At 45.3% G+C, this 24,201-nt stretch overlaps 1 protein-coding gene across 1 annotated transcript in view; it reads right to left on the reverse strand.

Annotated features, from left to right (window-relative positions):
• The window catches only part of LOC309554933 (asialoglycoprotein receptor 1-like), a 74,402-nt gene that overhangs the window by 23,199 nt on the left and 27,002 nt on the right, over positions 1–24,201 (reverse strand). Inside the window, exons 3-4 of the mRNA XM_082256671.1 lie at positions 23,097–23,207; positions 10,727–10,768 (exon numbers count right to left, since the gene is read on the reverse strand). Of these exons, the coding sequence (XP_082112797.1) occupies positions 10,727–10,768; positions 23,097–23,207 (153 nt within the window). The remainder of the gene's footprint in view (positions 1–10,726; positions 10,769–23,096; positions 23,208–24,201) is intronic.

The following is a 24,201-nucleotide window of genomic DNA, read 5'->3' on the forward strand; positions in this document are numbered from 1 at the left end:
GGTCCGGTCCTTAAGCGGTTGAATAAAGTTTATTCATGTCCCTGAAGTAAATCCGCTATCGATCATGGCATCAAGCATGGTGCTGAGAGAGGTTTATATTTATGTGCACCTGGTTGGGGAGTGATCTTACCTATTAACTAGGCGTTTACTTAGTCAGTGGTTTCACCTGTCCACTAGATGGTGCTCTAAGACTATGGATCCCTATATTAGATCTTCTGGAAATAAAATTGGATTGATTCAAGTCAATCTATATGTGGTATAATGTTTTATCCTTAGAATAATCTAGATGTGTTATTTTACTCATAATCAAGTGTAAGTGTAATTTCTGGTGGATGATCTTTTTGTAGTATTACACTTATGTCCTATAAAAGCAAAAAGTGTCAGAAATGGGCTTAATATAAAATATAAAACTATAAAATAAAAATTATATAAAAATATATAATAAAAATAGTAAAAAAAAAATGAGAATGTGTAAAAGTAGAAATAAAATAAAAATAAATCCATACATAGCTGGAAACAAAGGACTAGGCGCATGCGCACACTGGTGCATCGCTCCAGCGCCCCTGGTATAGCCTCTTAGAGGTGTCCCTCATTCGGATTTTACAGCGATCACCCAGGAGGGTCTTTAAAGGCTCGGACACGCTCATTATTACCTGCAAAATGTGAGTGTATTGGATAAAGGTTTTATTATAGTTGCTCTAAATAAACTGTATTACACAAGGGTGGATGTGCGATCTCTTTCCTTTGTGTTGTTTCTGGTATTCTTCCACCACCTACTGGATCTAACAGAGTGCTGCAGCACCCCACTGCTTGTGTTCAGTATATTGATCCAGAGCAACTTCTTTCATTATGGTGGTGGATTAGACCAGTGCACCAACTAGTTTGTGTTTTTATCTTATGTTCGATATAAACCGCGCTCGTTATGGCAAAGGTCAAGCAGCAACTTACAGTGAGACAACACAATATCCAAAATACATTTAAAAAAAGTTGCGCTATATATGAGATATAAATAAATTAGAATAACAAAGTGAATGAAATTATGAATACAATGAATCACAAATCAAAGTGAATTAATTAAATAAATATATAATAACTATGAAAAAGTATAAAAAAGTAATAATGAGGGTTAATTTAAAACCCAGTGATTAACCACTTTAAGACCGGAAGGATTTGCCACCTTAATGACCAGGCCCTATTTTGCGATTCGGCACTGTGTTACTTTAACGGACAATTGCGCGGTCATGCGACGCTGTACCTAAATAAAATTGAGGTCCTTTTTTTACCACAAACAGAGCTTTCTTTTGGTGGTATTTGATCACCTGTGTGATTTTTATTTTTTGCGCTATAAACAAAAAAAGAGCGACAATTCTGGAAAAAAAAACAATATTTTTCACATTATTTTATATGACATTCTCCAAAGAAAAAAAGAAAAAAATCAAAATTTTTTAACATTTTAGGCCAATTTGTTTTCAGCTACATATTTTTGGTAAAAAAAAAATCGCAATAAGCGTATTTTGATTGGTTTGCGCAAAAGATATCGCGTCTACTAACTACGGGAAAGATTTATGTCATTTTTATTGTTTTTTTTACCAGTAATGGCGGCGATCTGTGATTTTTAGCGGGACTGCGACATTGCGGCAGACAGATCGGACCCCTAACTGACATTTCTGACACTTTTGGGGGTACCAGTGACATTACTACAGTAATCAGTGCTAAAAATATGCACTGTTACTATAACAATGACATTGGCAGGGAAGGGGTTAACTCGGTGGGTGATCAAGGGGTTAAATGTAAGCCTAGGGGAGTGATTCTAACTGTGGGGGGGCGTGGCTTGTGAAATGACCATAGAGACATGTGATTCTATATAGAAGGATCACATGGGCTCTATGGTCATTGCAGGGAGAAGGATGGTCTGCTATGATTACAACAGCTGACTGTCCTTCTCTCTCAGCGGGGAAGGATCTCGGGTGTCAGGCGGCAATCTGAGCCGCCTGACTCGTGCATCGGGATCCCCTCTGCACTCCCTAGCGCGCCCCCAGCTTCCTGCGCGCGACCGACATAGACCTACGTCGGTTTGCGCAGGAGAGACACCCTGCCGCAGTAAAAAGGCAGCGGGTGGTTGGGAAGTGGTTAATAGTCCCTAAAAGTCCCAAACGTGAAAAAATTATAAGCCAAGGATCTGAGATCTTCTTAAACAGCAAATACATGATGACTCGTGGAAAAGCACATGTGAAGAACCCAACGTGTTTAGTCACATATGACGTCGCCCTGGACGACGTCATATGTGACGAAACACGTTGGTCGCAACATACTGACGTCACCCGCAAGCTGAGACGGTTCCCGGAGGGACGGGTAGCGAAGAGCCAGCTGGCTGTGATTGTGTTTATCTGCATACTTCACGAAGCCTTATGTGACAGAGTAAGGGGAATTTGTATTGTTTAATAAAGTGGTTGATGGTTTTACACTATGGAGCCGCTACCTCTTTTTTTGGAGATACTCTGTCTGGAGACATTTCCTTAATATAGACAGAGTACAGCGAGGTTTACATCAGCGGTATTTGCTCCGTTTGGCGTTCTGACCTTTTAGGTCGTTTTTATTTTTTTATTTTTTTTTTTTTTTCCATAAACAAATTTTTATTTTATTTGGTTGAAAGCAAGACAAAACAATAAATGAATACAGTCAAGTACATCGAAAGTCAATGAACCCACATAATATCAAGAATTAACAAGTGTGATAGCTTATGAAATTGCGTATTGACAGACATATGGAGGCATAACATTGGCATGTGATTAGAGCACTATATTCGGCAAGAGAGTTATAGTGAACAAAAAGAGAAGGAAATGTGCTTCTTTCGGGTGTCTGTAATGGGGATGCAGGTTTTCTTGGTAACGAAAATCATTGGGAGTGCGGGGGAATAGCTTGAAAGGAAGAAAGAGAGAGAGAAGAAGAAGAGGAAGAGAAAAGAAAAAAAAAAAAAAAAAAAAAAAGGGGGGGGGGGGGGGGAGGGGGGTGAAAAAGAGTATTGGGGGGGTCAGAAGGGATTGAGTATAATGGAGATTTGAGCTCGACTTCTCCGTTTCAAGTCATTCTGGAGAACCCGACTCAAATGTAATACTATAGCACCACAACCCACGGAATCAGGTCATGGAACACGCATGATGGATTTGTATTCATCTGTCTCCTTGTACCGGAGCCAGTCAAGCCATTCCGCAGAGAACTTGGAGATGTCATCTCTTGAGATGGCTATCAGTTCCTCTATTTCTTCAGTTCTATTCAGTCTGCGGAACCACTCTGCGAGTGAGGGGATCGTTGTTGAACGCCAATGGCATGGTACACAAAGTTTAGCAGAGTTCATCATGTGACGAGCAAGTACAGTTTGTGAGGAATTAGGTGTTCTAGGAGAGTAGTTCAAAAGGAATTTTTCAGGGGTGAAGGGAATCTCACTTGATGTGGCCTTTTTAATGGTGTCATGGACTTCCCTCCAGAAGGGTTGGATTACCGAGCATGACCACCATATGTGTAGCATGGTACCCGGGGATGTCAAGCATCTCCAGCAAGTGTCGTCAGCTGCCGGGGCGAATCTATGTATTTTGTCTGGTGTTCTATACCATCGGGAAAGGATCTTATATCCGTTTTCTTGGACGGTGACATTGATCGAGGAGCGATGGGGCGCGCGGCAAATAGCTTCCCAATCTTTTTCGGAGAGGGACAGTTGCAGGTCTTTTGACCAAGAAAGAGCAAATGTGGCAGATGATGCCGATGGAGCCTCAAGTATGTGACCATATAATTCTGAGATTATATGTCTTTGAGGTTGAGAGCGTTCACAAATGGATTCTAACGGTGTTAGGGTTCTAGACCACGCTGCCGGGGTGCCCCTAGATGAGAGGAAATGGCGTAATTGAAAGAATGTCCATAACGGAATGCCTGGTGGGTGTAGTGAGGAATTAAGGTTTTCCCACGAAAGGATTACTCCTTTTTTAAAAAAATGTTTAGCGAAAACTTCCTGATGTGGCCAAAGGGAGCGCAAGAAGCTACAAGACATCCCTGGAGGGAATGCTGGATTATGCCTAAGAGAAGTCAGGGGACCACATTTAGGGTCTATTTTCATTTTCTTGCGCCAGGCATCGTGAGTGATAAGCGGAGGTCCAATGTGAGGATGTGTTCTGAGGGATTGCGATATATCAGATAGGGGAAGCCATGGGAGAAGATGGAGAGGGGTGTTCGTCCAGTGATTTTCTATCTTTACTACCTCCTTTTGATTGGAATGAAGGGACCAATCAACTATTCTGCTAAGTAGACAAGCTTTGTAGTAGCTTGCCACATCCGGCAGGTTGAGTCCACCTCTGTGTTTGGGGGCTGTAAGACGGGAGAATTTAATCCTGGGAGGTTTATCCTGCCAGATGAATGTGCGCCACATATTGCGAAGAGAGGAAAAGAAGGCAGAGGGAATGTGTATAGGGATTGTTTGAAACAGATACAGAAGTTTGGGGAGGATGGACATTTTAAGAATAGCTGCTCTTCCAAACCACGAGACCTGGATATTCCTCCATGATTTCAGATCTGTTCCAATTGCTGAGAGGAGGGGTTGGTAATTGGTGGAGAAGAGATGTGACAGATCTCTTGGGATATGAATACCCAGGTATGAGAGTGATGAATTAGCCCATAAAAAAGGGAAATTGGATTTACATCTTTCCACTTCAAGGGAAGGAAGGGAGACGTTGAGGGCCATCGATTTTGAGTGATTGATTTTAAGGTTGGATAGGGAACCAAAATATTCCAAGTCTTTCATTAGGTTTGGGATAGATATGTGCGGTTGCGACAGAAATAAGAGCATGTCGTCCGCGAACGCAGCAACTTTATGGATGGAATTGCCCATCTGTATGCCACGAATATTGGGATTCTGGCGGAGCATGTTTAAGAGGGGTTCAAGGGATAACACAAAAAGGATGGGGGATAGTGGGCATCCCTGTCTCGTGCCGTTAGTTAAGCGGAAGGCGTCCGACAGGTGGCCATTGACCCTGACCCTGGCAAACTGGTCTGTATAAAGAGCCTGGATGTTGGAAAGCATCCGAGCTCGGAATCCAATAGACTCCAGGGTCTTCAAAAGGTAGTCCCAGGCCACCCTGTCGAACGCCTTCTCAGCATCCAGAGAGAGAAAAAACCCGGGGGTTTGTTTTGTGGTTAGCCAATGATGAATGTTGAGAGCTTTTGTGGTATTGTCTCTCGCTTCTCTGCCGGGGACAAAACCTACTTGGTCCAAAGAGACAAGAGATGGTAGAAAGGGGAGAATTCTGTTGGCTAGGATTTTAGCATATAGCTTGGCGTCGACATTAAGGAGGGAAATCGGTCTGTAGCTTGTGACTAAAGAGGGATCTTTCCCTGACTTCGGGATCACTGAAATGTGAGCCTCTAGCAGGGAGGGCGGGTGGTAAGGTGAAGTGGCCAGACTCCCAAACGCTCGGAGGAAGTGTGGTGTGAGAATATCAGCAAAAGAGCGATAATACTGGAGCGAGAGTCCATCGGGACCCGGGCATTTACCCGGCTTCATTTCCTTAAGGGCTCGATGTAGTTCCTCTCCAGTTATAGGGTTTTCTAAAGAGATCGCGTCCGTTTCGGAAAGGGGGTTCATGCCATGTTTCTGGAAGAAAGTATCCAAATGAGCTTTTCTGGTGTCTGAGGAGGGTTTATGAGCACGAGAATCAGCAAGATTGTATAATTTCCTGTAATAAGATTCAAAGTTTTTCGCAATCTCAGGATTAGAATGGTGATCCTTACCAGAGGCGTCTCTGATTAGATGTACCGGGGTCGACGTATGTTGGGGACGCACCGAGCGTGCCAGTAGGCGACCGCTTTTGTTTCCCTGTTCATAAAATAATTTGCGGGATAGAACTAGTCTACGATGAGCTTGCAGACCCAGCATGTCTCGCAGCTCAGTTCTCACCGCAGTTAGCTCTGATAAAGTAGATTGAGCTTGGGAGCGTTTGAAGGATTTTTCAAGTGTTTCTAGTTTAGAATAGAGATCATTAAGTTCCTTCTGCCGGGCTCTTTTGAGTGAAGCTGATAATGCAAGAAATTCTCCCCGAATCACGCACTTGTGTGCCTCCCATTGGGTCAGTGCTGTGGTGTCAGGGGTGTTATTCAGATCAAAGTATTCCGTTAAGGTATTTTGGAGCTTCGTGATTACCTCTGTGTTTCTCAGGAGCGAGGTGTTAAGTCTCCAAGACTTGCATTTCGTCTCGACTTCTGGAAACAACAAAGACAAGGTTATGGGGTTATGATCTGATAATGCACTGGATTCTATAGAAGAGGAGGAAAGGTAAGGAAGGTCCGGTTGGGAGAGAAAAAGATAATCAATTCTGGAGAATTTCTGATGGGGCGAAGAAAAGAAAGTATAGTCCCTGGTGTCTGGATGAGTCAATCTCCAGGTATCATGAAGCCGGAGAGATTGAAGCAGTGTGGTGATTTGGCGAAGAGCTTTGTAAGGAAGAACCGAGTTACCCGTGGAGGAGTCAAGTAATGGGTTCAGAGGGGCGTTGAAGTCTCCCCCAAAGATCAGGAGTCCAGATGTGAAATCCTGGAGCTCCTGAATGGTCGAGCGGAAAAAGGCCACTTGTTTGGTGTTGGGGGCATAAATATTTGCAATTGTGATTGGGCGAGAGGCTAGGAGTCCCTTAACAAAAAGAAATCTACCATTGGGGTCTGTTTTGGTGTCAGTCAATTTAAAATCTAGATGACGTGCCAAAAGAATAGAGACTCCTTTAGATTTAGAGCCTTCCGTCGTGGAGTGGAATCCTGTAGGGAATCGTTTGTTAGATAGGTAGATCGGGTCGCCAGTTCGGAAGTGGGTTTCCTGAAGTAAAACAATTTGCGTCCGGAGTCTGTGTGCCTCTGCTAATATTTGTGAACGTTTTTCTGGAACGTTAAGTCCATGTGCATTTAATGAAAGGATTTTGACACGATTTTGTATCTGCATCAGTTTAGGGTTAGACATGTTGGAGGGGAGGGGAGAGGGGAGGGAGGAAAAAAAAAAAAAAAAAAAAAAAAGGGGGTGAGAGAAAAAGAGAAAAATAAAAGAGAAAGAAAGGGGATGAGAGAGGGTAGATTGGATCAAATAATCAAGAAAGAGGGAAGGGAGGTAGAAAGAAAGAAAAAATAAATAAATAAATAAATAAATTAAATGAATAAAAAAAAAGATAGAAGTATTAGGGGAGCAGAAAGAGATAGAGAATTAGGGTCGGAGGCGCCCCCAGAAAGCTTACCAAGGGTACCGGCAAAGCCTTACTCTAAGGGGCGAGGAAATGCGCACTTGGTGCTCGGGGTCAACGGATGTCTGATAAAATGTGCAGGCACCCGTTGTGGTGCGGGGTGGAGTCTTAGAACAAAAAACCAAATAACCGTGGGGCTATACGGCATTGGGGGACAGCAGGGAAATGAAGAATAAGTTGGGTGGTATCTCCAAAAAAAAAAAAATAGTAATAGAGTAATAATACATTCAGAGAGTAAACTATATGATAACAATCTTGGCCTCATGAATTGAAGGTCATCTGAGGCATCTGTAAATACAAGTGAAAAGGACAGGAAATAACCGCTGCAGAGAGACCTGGTGGTCTATACAGGGCATTCTCGCGGTCGCTACAGTGCCCATGTCGGGAAAGAACCAAACGAGCGGAAATCCCGCCCGAGATGGGCATGCCACAGCGACAGACATGTGGTACCTTATAACTCAACAATAAGGATAAGTTTAGCTTCATGTAAGCATTATTTAACTACTGAAATACATAAACTAAAATGGCAGGAACATATAACGATGCATGAAAATCAAACAAAGTACTACTGGTTAACAAGTATATTTTGTTACATCTCATTGAGCCTGGATATGGAGTGGATTTCAACGAGAGGCCTATCCTGAACAGTCAGGAAGGAAGTAAAAAGGGGATTCCTGAAGAAATTACAAGGAGAGGAGTAAGGCATAAGGAGTTCAACAGGAGGAGGGGGCAGGATTGGGGGAGGGAGGGAATTGGGAAGGGGGAGAGGGGGAATGGGGGGGTGAAAGGATAAAGCAGGAGGATGGGAGGGAAGGGAAGAGCCGAGGGGGGGGGGGATAATCGAGGGAGAAAGAGGCTAGGGAAAATGGGCAGATCGGGGGGAGATGGCATAGGAGTAAATGATGAATGAAGCGCTGTAGTATCACTAGTAGGAAGATACAGAATTATCAACCAGCACTAACATAGAAGACATAAATGATTACAATCTCCGTGTTTGAAATAATGAAACTCCCCCCCCCGTCGCCCCCACCCCCCCTCCAGACCAACATCCCCAGCCATGGACCAAGCATTGATTTGGAGCGAAGGGGTCTAGAAACCCTAATAAGTGGATCTCCCCTATCTCATCAAGAACACTAAATCATGCTATGGGGGTATCAAACCGTAATCAGTAGGGGATCCAGAGAAAGGGTCAGTGTCCTCTTCATTCGATCAACGATCTGAAATCTCAAAAATCGCTCTGCAAAAATACACAGACATATCCTCAAGTAATTCTGTAGGCAGTTCAGGTGAATGAGGTTTGATCTGCAATCTGGTATATTGAAGAAAAGTTTCGTTACTGGAGCACAGTGCGGGAGCAGATTATATGGGACAGGGGATCGGACTCAGGCTGCGGCATTAGTCTCATGCACAAGTAATCAGTGTGGGATGGGGGGGGGGGGGAGCGGGGGAGGCGAGCACGGATGAGAGGAGCAGAGGGTGCTTATGACTGCTACTGAGAATGGTCAGGGTGGGGGTTCAGGCAGGGAAGCAATGATATTAAAAGTCATAGGGGCTTTATCTGGGCATCAGGAAAGTCTGTGGGTCAGGAAGATGGGTATAATAGGTGAGGACAAAGGAAAGGAAAGAACTCACATTGGCAGGTATCCAGGCTGAATAGATGAGCAGGTTCAGAGATCTGCGTGTTCCCTCTGCTGGGCTGGGGAGCGCAATGGACTGTTCCGGTGATCATCCCTTCCACGGTTAGGTGTTGATCCATGATGTGATTGACGGCGCCTGTGACGATGGCGTTGGGATTTAGGGGTTGATGAAGATGTGACTGCAATCCAGGGTTCTGGGGTGTAGAAGGTGCTGTACCAGTCAGGTAAGTCCATTACCGGAATCTCCATAACTTCGCAGAAGGCAGGTAGGTCTTCTGGGATTCTGAGTGCTGCGGGTCTCCCCCGAAATGTTGCGGACAAACAGAAGGGGAAGCGCCATCTGTAAGTTATTCCCTTGGCTCGCAGGGTTTCCAGCAGGGGACGAAGAGCCCGTCTGTTCTGCAAAGTGATAGAGGACAAGTCTTGGAAAAGTTTGACCTCAGATCCCTCATAGGATATATGATCTCGGGCTCTCGCCTTTTTCAAAATAGCCTCCTTCACTTGATAATTAACCAAGCAAGCCACGACATCCCTTGGGGGGTCCGAATCAGCTCCTCTTGGTCTTAGAGCCCGATGAGCCCTCTCAAAGTCCACAGGGGTGTCTGCTGGCCGTTCAAGCAGATCATTAAAAATGGCGGTCAAAGCATGCATCAGGGCTGGGGGTTCCACTGATTCAGGAAGACCCCTCAGGCGAATATTGTGTCTCCGACCCCGATTGTCGAGATCTTCCAGATGTCTGTTAATCTCGATTAGGTGTATTGTATGGGCGTCTGTTGAGCGTTGAAGCTGCTTAATGGCGGTGGCCTGGGTGAAGGAAGACTTCTCTGTCTCAGTGAGACGCGCTGTCACCGAGCGCAGCTCTACTGAGAGTTTGGTGATGGCGGAGCCCAGGGTGTGTTTAATGTCAGCAGCGACTGACTGAAGGTCTGCTAGGCTGGGTAGCGGAGTCGCCATGCTCGGTCCTGCTTGGAGCTGTGTGGGAGGGGGAGGGAGCGATCCAGGCGAGCGGGGAGCTGGAGATGGCGAGGCCGCCCTTAGGCCTTCCCGCTGAGATCGGAAGAGCGCTGGAATGTTACCCGAGGTCTGAGCATTCCGGTCGGGTGTTGCTCTATTGGCAGAGGCGCTGCGACCCGATCTTACCATTTTGAGGCGATGTAGAGATACCAAAAAGGCTGTAATTAGTCCCCCAATGCAGAGAGCTCCTCTAACATGCGGCCATTCAGGTCCGGTGCCAAGCCACGCCCCCCTTTAGGTCGTTTTTATCTCCTAAGCAGGTTCTTCATATGGTGGTGATGAAAAGTCCATTCTTCAGGTGTACTTTTCCACCAGTCATCATTTATTTGCTGTTTAAGAAGATCTCAGATCCTTGGCTTATCCTTTTTTCACTTTTGGGACTTTTTGGGACTATTAAATTAAATATTAATATTGAAATAAAATAATATTTTAAATTAACCCTCATTATAACTTTTTTATACTTTTTCATAGTTATTAAATATTTATTTAATTAATTCAATTTAATTTGTGATTATTTTTTTTTTTTCATCATTTCATTCACTTTGTTATTCTAATCTATTTATTTCTCCTATATAGCGCAACTTTTTTGTGTATTTATCTATCTGACTTGCTGCAGCTTCGAATGCACATTGTGAGAAGCTCACAGTGTGCGGTGAAATCAGAGTAAGCCATTTCAGTCCAGTAGAGGAGGCGGTACAACTGTGCAAGACTGATGTTCAGATTTTTTTTTTTCTGCTATAGATCATTGCATGTATGGTCCTGCATAAGAAGTTTATGATACATAATATATACTGGCCTATTACCACCTACCTTCATTCTCCAGGTGTGACTGTGTCCCGGAGAGACTCTTATCTGGGGAGGAAACACAAAATACCTCAATATGAGAACCCAGGGCCTTCCCAGGCTACAGGAATTAGAAAGATCATGTATTATCTTTAATCAGAAATTGACAGTTTACATATAGAACCCTTCTAGATAGGTGCTAGGTTAGGTAAGTTTAGTTCTTAGCTCTCCTGTAATCAGTAGAGCTGCTTGTGATTGCTCTGGTCTGCTCTGAGTTACACAGGCTGTGGGTTTGGCTACCTTCCCCTGTTTTCTGAAGGGATCTGGAAAGTTGTGGACTGGGAGAGCCAAGGCTACAGTATGAATATCTATGTTGTCCCAGCCAATCCCTGGGATGAGGCTGCCCAGATGGTGGCTGGGAGTGAGCATAAACAGTCTGAAGTCATGAGCAGAGGGGTTCTTGTCCAGGAGGAGGTGATCACAACCTGAAGGGCTTCTACTAGTGTTGAGCGAACACGGACTGTATTATTCGTGTTCGTACCGAATAATTGGATTTTTGTTACCCGAACACGGACACGGACACTTTACTGTATATTCGGGTAAAAATCAGTGTTCGGTCATTTTATTTCCGGGTTTTGCATGCTTTGGCGCGCTTTTCATGGCGGGCTTTCAACAGCCAATCAACAAGCGTTTAACTGGTGTGCCTTAAGCCATCCCAGCCATGCCTACAAATGTATCAGTAGCTGTGATTGGCCGTCTGAAGCATGTGACCAAGTCTTTATAAGTTCGAGGCAGCGCCGCAGCGGCGTCATTCTGCTGCTTAGATCAGGGAGAGAGCACACATCAACGTGCTGGCTGCTGATTAGGGAAAGACAGGCAGGAAAAAAAAACATTTGTGTCCGGATAGAATTGAGGGACAGGTCGGAGTGTTTTAGGCAGGGCGAGTTGTAGGCATTTTAGGGAGAGGCTGCTGCTGCTGATTTTAGGGAAATTGTGTTCTACAAACTACAATCGATATTGCTGTGTGGTGTGGGATAGGAGATAGGCAGGTGTCAGTGATCCACATCCATTTTGCTGTGTGTGGGCTGCAGTGAACACAATCTTTTTGGGGTGCAGTGAACACAATCTTTTTGGGGTGCAGTGAACACAATCTTGGTGCAGTGAACACAATATTTTTGGGGTGCAGTGAACAAAATCCTTTTGGGGTGCAGTGAACACAATCTTTGTGGGGTGCAGTGAACACAATCTTTTTGGGGTGCAGTGAACAAAATCCTTTTGGGGTGCAGTGAACACAATCTTTGTGGGGTGCAGTGAACAAAATCCTTTTGGGGTGCAGTGAACACAATCTTTGTGGGGTGCAGTGAACACAATCTTTGTGGGGTGCAGTGAACAAAATCCTTTTGGGGTGCAGTGAACACAACCTTTGTGGGGTGCGGTGAACACAATCTTTGTGGGGTGCAGTGAACAAAATCCTTTTGGGGTGCAGTGAACACAATCTTTGTGGGGTGCAGTGAACACAATCTTTTTTGGGTGCAGTGAACACAATCTTTGTGGGGTGCAGTGAACAAAATCCTTTTGGGGTGCAGTGAACACAATCTTTGTGGGGTGCAGTGAACACAATCTTTTTGGGGTGCAGTGAACAAAATCTTTGTGGGGTGCAGTGAACACAATCTTTTTTGGGTGCAGTGAACACAATCTTTGTGGGGTACAGTGAACACAATCTTTGTGGGGTGCAGTGAACACAATCTTTTTGGGGTGCAGTGAACAAAATCCTTTTGGGGTGCAGTGAACACAATCTTTGTGGGGTGCAGTGAACACAATCTTTGTGGGGTGCAGTGAACAAAATCCTTTTGAGGTGCAGAGAACACAATCTTTGTGGGGTGCAGTGAACACAATCTTTGTGGGGTGCAGTGAACACAATCTTTTTGGAGTGCAGTGAACACAATCTTTGTGGGGTGCAGTGAACAAAATCTTTGTGGGGTGCAGTGAACACAATCTTTTTGGGGTGCAGTGAACAAAATCTTTGTGGGGTGCAGTGAACACAATCTTTTTGGGGTGCAGTGAACGAAATCCTTTTGGGGTGCAGTGAACACAATCTTTGTGGGGTGCAGTGAACACAATCTTTTTGGGGTGCAGTGAACAAAATCCTTTTGGGGTGCAGTGAACACAATCTTTGTGGGGTACAGTGAACACAATCTCATACTTCTGAAGATTTGAGGGTGCTGCCTGTTCCATACTCCTCCTACTCCTCATCCATCCTTTTAGGGGTACAAACAATAGTAATTGGGGCCTAGTGTGGTTGTGTACGTGTGAGATACATACACTTTTTTTGATCATATTTCCTATTCCGCTATTCAATAAATTCATTTTTGCTCTTTCTCACTCTTTTGGGGTGTACCCTCATTTAAAATTTGTGAAAAGAAGCAGTGTTGGCTACCTCGTCCTCCTCCCTCCTCCACCGCCGCTTCCACCTACACCGCCCATAGGTATGCGCAGCCTATTGCATTAGGGTGTGCACCCCAAAGTTGAAATACACATGCATGTGTTTGCCTACATGTACATGGCCCCGATACATTACTCTCCCTGCTGGCAAAGAGAAATGGAGCAGAGCAGGTCCGAGGGAGATCTTTCCCATCTCCTCACTGGCAAACAGAGCGATAATGCTATGTGCCCTAGGTGATTAGGGTGTGCCCAGGTACACCCGGCACACCCTGTGTGCACGCCTATGACACAGCCACATCCACCACCACCTCAACCTCCCTCCTACTCCATATGGGCCTCGTCCTTCAGAGATGAAGAACATTGTTTTATTTTTCTGTTTTTTTTTTGTTGTTTTAAGTTATTTCCCTATCCACATTTGTTTGCAGAGCACTTGCCACTACGTTTTGCTGCCATTTTCAGCACTCTAGCCCTTTCCATTGGTGTTTTAGAGCCATTTTAGTGCCTGAAAGTTCGGGTCCCCATTGACTTCAATGGGGTTCGGTGTCCGGGAAAAGTTCGGCAAAAGTCCGGGACACGGACCCGGACTTTTTTTTAAAGTTCGGCCGAACCCGTCGAACACGGACATCCAGGTGTCCGCTCAACTCTAGCTTCTACCCTTCTGGGCAGTTGAGGCATGCTATCTGGGGGGAGGGGCGCTATTCTACGGAACTTTGCTGGAGCTGATTTAGGGACTTAAAGTGATTGTAAACTCTCGTTTTTTTTCAATAAAAACAACAAACATGTTATACTTACCTGCTCTGCACAGTTAGTTTTGCACAGAGCAGCCCGGATCCTCCTCTTATGGGGTCCCTCTTAGGCTCTCCTGGCTCTTTCCTCCTTTAGAGTGCCCCTACAGCAAGCAGCTTGCTATGGGGGCACCCAAACCGAGGCACAGCTCCATTTATCCATTTAGACATGGAGCTGTGGTTCAGGCCCGCCCCCTCTCTCTCCTCATTGGCTAACTTTGGTTGACAATAGCGGGAGCCAATGGCGCCGCTTCTGTGTCTTAGCCAATGAGGAGGGTAGTCCCAGACGGCTGAGACCATTGCAGGAGGACACAGAAGAAGGAGATATGGACTGCAGTGCATCCTGGGGCAACAAGAGCCAGCTGGGAGGAACTGATACTTGTGGTGGATGTAGTTCCCAGATTGACTGAGCCTGCGTATCAGATTCCCAATGGAACTAGTTACTGTATCTCAGCATGATTATGGCTCTGTGGAGAGGAAAAGGAAGGTCTGTTCCTGCACTCAAGGCAGATGAGATGAGGACATTGTGGGGGACAGACCATACTGCAAGCCTTCAGAAGAACATTTTGGCAAGCTAATAGCAGCAAGGATGTAGAGAGGAGGAGTAGTGGACATCTCCTGGTATATGAGAACACCACTATGGCCAATCAATGCTGCCACCTGATTGTTGAGGATAATGCCACTGTCACTGACTGGTGCTTCCACCTGATTGTTGGGAAGAACACCACTGTCACTGACTGGTGCTGCCACCTGATTGTTGGGGAGAATGCCATTGTCACTGACTGGTAATGCTGCCTGATTGTTGGGGAGAATGCCACTGTCACTCACTAACTGGTAATGCCACCTGATTGTTGGGGAGAATGCCACTGTCACTGACTGGTGCTGCCACCTGATTGTTGGGGAGAATGCCACTGTCACTGACTGGTACTTCCACCTGATTGTTGGGGAGAATGCCACTGTCACTGACTGGTACTTCCACCTGATTGTTGGGGAGAACGCCACTGTCACTGACTGGTGCTGCCCCCTGATTGTTGGGGATAATGCCACTGTGACTAACTGGTGCTTCCACCTGATTGTTGGGGAGAACTCCACTGTCACTGACTTTTAATGCCACCTGATTGTTGGGGAAAATGCCACTGTCACTGACTGGTGCTGCCACCTGATTGTTGGGGAGAATGCCACTGTCACTGACTGGACCTGCCATCTGATTGTTGGAGAGAACACTACTGTCATTGACTGGTGCTGCCGCCTAATTGTTGAGGAAACACAGACTAATCACTGAGGAGAACACAACTGCTACTAACTTTGAGAACAGAGGATATCAACTGGTGAAAAGCCACTGACCAAACCCTACTGCACCTCATTACAGAGGAACACCATTGCTTCAAGACAAAAATGTGATGCCGTAGCACCTATCCCCTGTGCTCAGAGACACGGCCCCCTGTCAGACTTAATGGAAGATGTTATTCAATGGATCTCACACCTGGCTTCCCAAATGGCCATGGCCTTGCTGCCCTTTTAAGACTGGGGTGGTCTGAAGGCACTAGAGTCAAAAAAAGAAACAAAGGGCGCCCTGAACTAGCGCATTATCCTCAATAACAGGCTTTAATAATTAAAAGTATATATACTCACAAACAAAGGTGTAAACAAGCATATCCAATCTGAACATCTGGACCAAACAGTATCTGTGACCAATGTCCTCAATATATGATGGCTAACGCGTTTCGAGGCTTAGCCTCTTCTTCAGATTGGATTGGCACAGCACAGGCACCCGAGCTAGGAGGGAATTTATCCTGAGTAATACCAGTTCTGAAACCCAATGCGCTGGCCAGCAAGGAAAGGCCAAAGGTCAAAGTCCAAACCCAAAAACAGAAGGACTGCTCGTCCCTGATGGTCTTATTGGAAAAAGGGGGGGAAGTATTATTTACAGCCCCAATCTCTAGGCACCCACACAAAATTAAGCAATAGCTTGTTAATGTCCGTTGACCAGCATACTAGAAACTAGAACAAAAAAAGGAGAGGAAAAGATTATCCTTAAAAAGAGTCAACTGGGGACACTTGGGTATGTAGAGAAAAATAACTTTATTGAGGTAATTAGAAAATCATTGACTCCAAAACCAAAGACACAGACTCACATAAAATACATTTGTTAAAAACAAAAACTAGGGATCACTGCAATGACCAAAAAACATTCCTAAACTTGTGAGGGTGTAAAATCTTGTGGCTGTAAGAGAAAATTGAACCCCGGTGTCGGGGGAATTGGGCACAGTCACTGTAGAAACATTCACTTCACAGGTGGCAATGGTCTCATGAAATAAGACCCACAGAACTTTCAGAATTAGCCAGCATAAGATAACACAGTCCTTGGCTGTATAAAGGAAGATACGTCTGTTGTTTGCTGGATGTACTGTCATTTAGGACATAGGGAATCGACCCAGAAAGCATGGAGGCTATATCAATCAGCTTAAAGCATGCTTAGCATAGACTTTGACACAGTTCTTATGAGTAAAGGTACCTCCTTCTATGTAGGGCGGTTCCGTGCTTCTGATACAGTACTTGCAGGTTTCCGATGTGCTGTGTTGGTCAGCAGTAGCCGACGTGTGTCCCCTGCCAGGAGGCTCTCTTCCACCTCCTTCGCTCTTCCGAGCTGGTGCAGGAGGGGTGATCGGCAAGCCGTCACTGCGCCGTGACTTCCGTGCTTGCTCTCTCCATTGCGGCTGGGCTTGATCACATCAGAGTCCCTGATTGGTGCAAAACAAAGGATGCGGTGCTGACGCCTTTCACCAGCCAATGAATGCTGGTTTCCTCAGAGCTAGGGGAGTGTTCTCTGGTGTCCCTCTACAGGGGCTGACTGGCGACTTTCAGCCGAGGGGGCAAGTACAAACCAGAGGCCCATGGTGCAGCAACTTGGCCCCCCCTCCCACTCTCCCTCGTCCCTGCCCCATCCTGACCCCCATTCCAGGCTGAAGCTCCGCTCCAGGTACTCTCTACCCACTGGCTGAATCCGGGTTCCTGACCTGGCCAGCAGAGGGCGAGGTCAGGTACTGGGACTGGGGGGAGCAGGGACAGCTCAGTTGGGTCTGGCCGGAGGGGGGGGGGGGAGTCTCCAGTAGGGCATGGAACCGGCCTCTGCTCAGACACAGTTTACACCATCCATGCTGGGGGGGGGGGGGGCCTGTGCTCGGTCCTTGTCTTCATCCCACACTCAGTAGGTCAGCGGCAGGGACTTTTTACTTCTCTTCAGCAGGAATTCTTTAGGCATGTTTTTGGCAGAAGCAGTGCAGCCTTTTTATAGAGCATCAGAGTGGCCCAGGGGGCAATTGCCCCCCTGCCCCCTGGCCCAGTCCTCCCCTGCCTCTATAAAAGGCCCTTAATTGGATACAGGTTTGTGGTTTCAAATTAATTATCAGTGCATTACCAACAAACGTCCACAAGATGCCCTCAGAGAGCAGGAAAATTTCCCCAGCAGCATTCAATTAATTGAAAACAATCCACATATTGAATTACTTAAAATTAAAAACAGGATATAACATTTCTGTGGCCACATCTCTTAATCAGATACTTTATATTAAAGGACTTCTTAGACAACTGAAGTAAACTTAGATGTATAGAAGGGCATACCAGGGTATAAACCTACAGCCTGAAAGATTATTTTTCACCTTTTTTTCCCTTTTCAGATTAATGTGCACATCTTATAGACAGTATAAATTCAATAGGTATATGGAGACTAGAAAAATAAAGGTCAGAAGACAGAAAAATAAAAAAATGAAAAATAAAAAATGAAGTGAATATACTGAAAATGAATAGTAAATAAAGTGGGTACTGCATATACGGGCACTATAAAGACCATATTAATGGGATAAAGAAAAAGGCTGGGAACCCATAGATCCATTATTTAGATTGGGTACATATTTTATCACACTTATCATATATAGTTATAATCTTCTGGGTACCTGTTTCGTTCCATCCATTATTAATAAAATGATCCCACTCTAGAATTTCCAGATCCCAAAGGTAGATCACAGAGCGGTAGGGAAGAGGGGGGGGGGGGGGGGACACACTAACTAATTTTAAAATTGTTAGTTAATTAAGTCTATATAGGGTCCTTTTGGTTACAATGGAGATAATCCACATTACCGTTCAAGGAAGGGTTGCAAATTAAATTCATATTGAGACATTTTGGTGTAAGAGAACCCATTTTATAAATCCAGAGTGTTTCTTTCTGGAGGAGGATTGTATCGGAATCTCCTGTGCAGGCTGAGTGTATAAGTGCATAAATTCCCCTCACTCTCAGACATTTGGGGTCAGCATTATGGTACTCAAGTGCAATGATAGGGTTTTCTCATCATCTTTCTATTTAATACTGGCTATATGTTAATTTATTCTTATTTTAAGTTGCTGTTTTGTCTTGCCAATATAGGTTTTTCCACACAGGCAGATTAATTGGTAAACCACTCTGGTTGTCAAACAGTTGATGAAATTGTCAATATGAAATACCTTAGTGCCATCACAGCTGGTAAATGGATCTGGTTTCCAGACATATCTGCATATGGAACAGTGTCCACAGGCAAACATGCCCTTTTAAAGGGGGTAAAGATGTTAACCAATTACTCCGCTCCTGTGTCCTTTGAAATCCTGAGTGGACCAAAATGTCCTTCAAATTTGTGGTACTTCTAGCTGTAATAAGGGGCCTAGGTCCTTGTGACGGAATCCTCTAAGTGCAGCATTTATTATTAGGCATAAAACCACAATAAAGTATCAACTCACAAGGTAGAAGTAATAATAGGCTTGTAAGCTCCGGTGGTATATCGGGCGGTAGGTGTTAGCCCAGGGGTCCTGGAGGATGGAAAACCTTGTGCCGGTCTGGTGGACGGATAGACACTGTGCATGGGATCCTCCGTCTTCCGGGTTTGGTTGGGCGCCAAGGACCACGCTGGAACGCAGCGTAAGCTGCTTGACGTCACCGGAGGCAGTGGATGACACACTGCCTCCGGTGACGTCACGCAGCGTACGCTGCGTTCCAGCGTGGTCCTTGGCACCCAGCCGAACCCGGAACCCAGAAGACGGAGGATCCCCTGCACAGTGTCCATCCGTCCACCAGACAGGCACAAGGTTTTCCATCCTCCATAACCCCTGGGCTAACACCTACCTCCCGATATACCACCGGAGCTTACAAGCCTATTATTACTTCTACCTTGTGAGTTGATACTTTATTGTGGTTTTATGCCTAATAATAAATGCTGCACTTAGAGGCGCTCTGTCCTTTTCTTTTACATTTACCCACAGCACCGACTTCACTGGGTTTTTGTCAGAGCTAGCCCTTACAGCAGCAACTATTTATATATTGACCTTCATCTGTTGGACATTTTTTGGACTTTCTTTTGGACTTTTTTGTACTATTTACTGTATTTTATCCAGTCCATTGGTCTGTTCCTTCTCCCATCATCCATATTAGAGCTACGCATTGGTCATATTTAGTATACAGCTACCATCCCATCTAGCCTATACCTAGAGCGCTTGTTCCTTTCCTGTTGCTTGTGATGGAATCCGGACACCCAAACTGGGTATCTCCGCCAGTAACCTGCTTCCTAAGCTCTGGAACACGGGATCCGTGAATCTGGCTATAGTTACCCCAACAACTCAACAGTACAAGTTTTGGAGTCAAACCAGAATCAAACTGTTTATTCAAACACATGCACAAAGAGATATACACTCTGACAACCCCTCCCCCTTAGAACCAATACACACAAACATACACATCCCATAATAAGCTTACTCAAGGCAGACAGGAACAATAGAACAATGGAATGCAGGTATTCAACAATAACAAACCCCCACCCCACTAGCAAGGGTTTATGAAAACACTTTATGCAATATCCTAGCAATCTGCAATATATCTTTATATATTTCCTGAGGGACACTGTTAAGAAATATTACAGTCCCAAGTGAAAGAGCCCCTCACTCCCCCAACACAAACCACACATATAGAACCCAGGATAACCGGGGTAACATAAAAGGCTGAGTCCAGTGTGGTTGTACAGCGAGTCTGATTAGTGCAGACCTGACTGGGGTTCTTGGTCACCCTGTGCCCCTAATAGACACAGGGTGACTTACACATAAGAGGGGCTGGGGAAGCTGGACAAGTAGTCTCTCAACCTCCCAGAAGCACTCTGGGTTCCACAAGCCCCCCAACCAAAGTGACACGTCACAGTCCTACAATTATTTTGACCATTGGTGACACTGTGAGCACTTTCCAGTGTCTATCAATGACACTTTTGACTTGCTTCCATTGTGCTCCAAATTTCATTATTATACGTGGGTGAGTTGTTGTTCCATCTTAAACAGCAGGCTGGGACTTCTTATCTTCTCCCAGAAGACTTGCTCCATCCCCCACCGCTACTTTCTTACGTGCCTTTCTAATCATGCCATGTGAATAGCCCCTCTCCCTGAATCTCCGGTGGAGCTCCCTGGGCTCTGTTTGATAGTCATTAGGTTTTGAACAATTTATTTTTATTCGTAGAAACTGGCCACCAGGGATTCAGGGTTTTTAACCACTTTACGTCCAGCCGCCGCAGATGTACTGCGCAAGCAGGCTGGCTCTCCCAGGCAAAGCCCCATACAATTACAGCGCTCGCCTGGGAGGAGCTAGGGGGCGATCGCGCAGCCGACGGCGGCACGCTCCCACCTCCGCTCGTCAGTGGGGAAGCTGGCGCGAGTGTCAGGCGGCTCCGATGGGCCGCCTGACACCGGCGATCGCTCCCCGCTGACAGAGAAGGACGGACGGCTGATGTAAACACAGCCGCCCCGTCCTTCTCTCTGACATGATCACATGATCTGCTATATAGGATCGCGTGGTCTCTCCCAAGCCCAACCCCCCACAGTTAGAAGCACACCCCTAGGCTTACATTTAACCTCTTGATCACCCACAGGGTTAACCCCTTCCCTGCCAATGGCATTATTACAGTAATAGTGCATATTTTTAGCACTGATTACTGTAGTAATGTCACTGGTACCCCCAAAAGTATCAAGAATGTCAGATAGGGGTCCGATCTGTCCGCTGCAATGTCGCACTCCTGCAAAAAATCGCAGATCGCCGCCATTACTAGTAAAAAAAAAAAAACAATAAAAATGACATAAATCTTTCCCGTAGTTAGTAAACGCAAAAACTTTTACACAAACCAATCAAAATACGCTTATTGCAATTTTTTTTTTACCAAAAATATGTAGCAGAAAATAAATTGGCCTAAAATGTTAAAAAAATTTTGATTTTTACTTATTTTTTTTTTGGGAATGTCATATAACAAAATGTGAAAAATATTGTGTTTTTTTCAAAATTGTCGCTATTTTTTTGTTTATAGCGCAAAAAATGAAAATCGCAGAGGGGATCAAATACCACCAAAAGAAAGCTCTATTTGTGGGAAAAAAAGGACGTCAATTTCGTTTGGGTACAGCATCGCACGACCGCGCAATCGTCCGTTAAATTCACGCAGTGCCGAATCGCAAAATAGGGCCTGGTCGTTAAGCAGCAAAATCTTCCGGTCTTAAAATGGTTAACAAATGTATTTTATGTGAGTCTGTGTCTTTGATTTTGGAGTCAATGATTTTCTAATTACCTTAATAAAGTTATTTTTCTCTACATACCCAAGTGTCCCCAGTTGACTCTTTTTGAGGATAATCTTTTCCTCTCCTTTTTTGTTCAAAGTCCAAACTCTACTGCACCCCAGTAAAGAGGAACAGTATTGCATACTTGAGACACAATGCTGGATCAGGACCCCAACGTACCGGCTATCAGGGAAAGGGTTTTTATTTCAAAATAACAGACTGTTATTGTAACATTGTCCCTTAGTCAGGGCCCTTCCCAGTATAGGACTTAGGGGTCATCCTCTAGACCAGGGCTTCCCAAACTTTTTTGGGCCAAGACCCACTTCTGAACACAGTTATTTTTCGGGACCCACCTGCTTGTTATTAAATATTGTAAAGCGCTACAGAATTTTTTGGCACTATATAAAAGCAAATAATAATAATGCATATTTTATGTTAAATTAATAATATCAATTTACTACTTTTCAATTTATTATTGAATACACTTGTCAGATGTTCTAAGTGAGGGGTCAGAAACCTGCGGCATGTTTGGCATATAAGCGGAGTTGTAAGTAATCAGCACCCTCATAGACAGTATAAGGCAGGCAGAGGACAGAAATCAACCACCCCAGGACAGGGATCAGCAGGCTATATGGCACTCCCCCTCCTTCCTCCCCCAGCGGTCCACAGTGAAGGTGAAGCCCCTGTTTGCCCTCTCCAGGGCCCAGCACACCTCACCCAGAGTCTCCATGATGAGGAGCTTTATGCTGGTCTTGGTGTCCTGGCTCTTCTCCTTCAGATCCTCTACTGGGATCACCAAAGCTGCCATGAACTCCTGGCACCGCCGGGCCACCTGGTCCTCCTACGACACCAAAGCTGCTGTCTCTGCCCACGATAGCTGGGAGAATCCCGCCACCAGACTAGCCACCACCGCTGCCGCCAGCAGGACCGAGGAGCTGGCTCTGCACACCATGAACATATCCTACATAACGGCCCACATACGTACTCACCAGTGCAAGTATCCTCCTCGCGGGAAATGCAGACCAGCCTCCGTAAACTGCGTGGGCGGGGTCCTGAATCCATCGCGATTTGACTGCTCTGGTTCTCTTTAATTTGCGCGGGCTCACACAGCACAATTTAAGCGGGCCCGATATCAGTGATTTCCGGCTCACCGCGACCCAATCAAACGCAGTTCGCGACCCACCAGTGGGTCCCAACCCACAGTTTGGGAACTCCTGCGGTAGACCATTGGATTATTATCTACAGTATGTCCTATTTGTTACTGTTTATTCATTTGTTTTCCAACTGTATACCCTATGGGCTACTATTTTACTAATTTATTTGAAGGGTTATTTGCCAGTTCTATTTCTTTTGTTATTTTAGTATTACATATATTGATGCAATATATATCAGCTCTATAGCCTGGGAGTATCAGAGAGCGCAGTGCAGCTTGGAGAGTCGCGGGCTCTGGAAACAAATGAGAAAACAGCGCCTCCTTCAGGAGCAAGTGCTACATACATGTGTCATTCGTTTTTTTTAATGTAGTAACAAAGAAAACATAAAATGACAATTATAACAAAGATACTTACAGTAAATCAAGAGGAGACTGGTGAGGATGACCAAAATAATGAAGGCCAATATTAGGAGGACCCCCAGGATCAGTATCATACGGTGCTGTTTACTCCTGGCAGCCGGAATCTCTACAGACAGAGAGCAGAGTGAGGAATCCTGTGTGTATCAGCCGCTATAATAATCCTCCAGAATTCTTATCTCACATAAAGACATTTTATATCCATCCCGGATCATCTGTGTGCTTCACCTCAGCATACAAATATATTATATTAGGTGAATATGACATTGATACAATCATCTGCTGAATTATAGATCTTCCGCTATAACTGTATATACCAGTCGTCACTAAATGGGGACCCATGGTCAGAGCACGGACCGAGCAACGCTCCTGCCCGGACCGCCAGACCGCCACTGCCAAATGTCAGCAGTCATTGGTTTGCTGGGACCGCGGGTTTCCCAGCAACCAGTGATGTCGCGTGTGTCCCCGCCCCCCTGCTCATGGCCGTGGCTCTACACTGGCTCTCACTTCCAGCCGGGCTACGAATTGGCATGTGACTTCACATGCGCGTCCCGCCCCCTTCTGCTCACGGCTCGTATATCCTGCAGCTTGCCAATTGTGCCGACTCCTGCCCTCAAGGTATGTGGGGCACATTACTGCCTAGGGTGATCGCTGATGGGCATATTTTTTTAATGTGCACACTGATGGGGATATTTTGTAAGGGGCACACTGATGGGCACATTTTGTTGTGCCCATCATATTGCCCTTTAACATTAAATGTGCTCATCAGAGTGTCCCTTAACATAAAATGTGCCTATCAGCATGCTACCTGTATTATGTTAATGGGCATTTTTTATTTTAAGAGCAACACTGATGGGCACATTTTATGTTAAGGATGCACGCTGATGGGCACATTTTATGTTAAGGGGTACGCAGATGGGCACCTTTTGTTGTGCCCATCAGAATGCCCACTTAACATACAATTAAAAATGTGCCCATCAGTGTGACCCTTATTTTATGTTTAGGGGCACACTGATGGGCACATTTTATTTTAAGGGGCATGCTGATGGGCACATATTTTCGTGCCCCTTAACATCAAATGTGCCCATCAGAGTGCTACTTAT

The sequence above is a fragment of the Pelophylax lessonae genome (assembly GCF_965119305.1).
Source record: "Pelophylax lessonae genome assembly, chromosome: 4".
In the NCBI taxonomy this organism is placed as follows: Eukaryota; Metazoa; Chordata; class Amphibia; order Anura; family Ranidae; genus Pelophylax; species Pelophylax lessonae.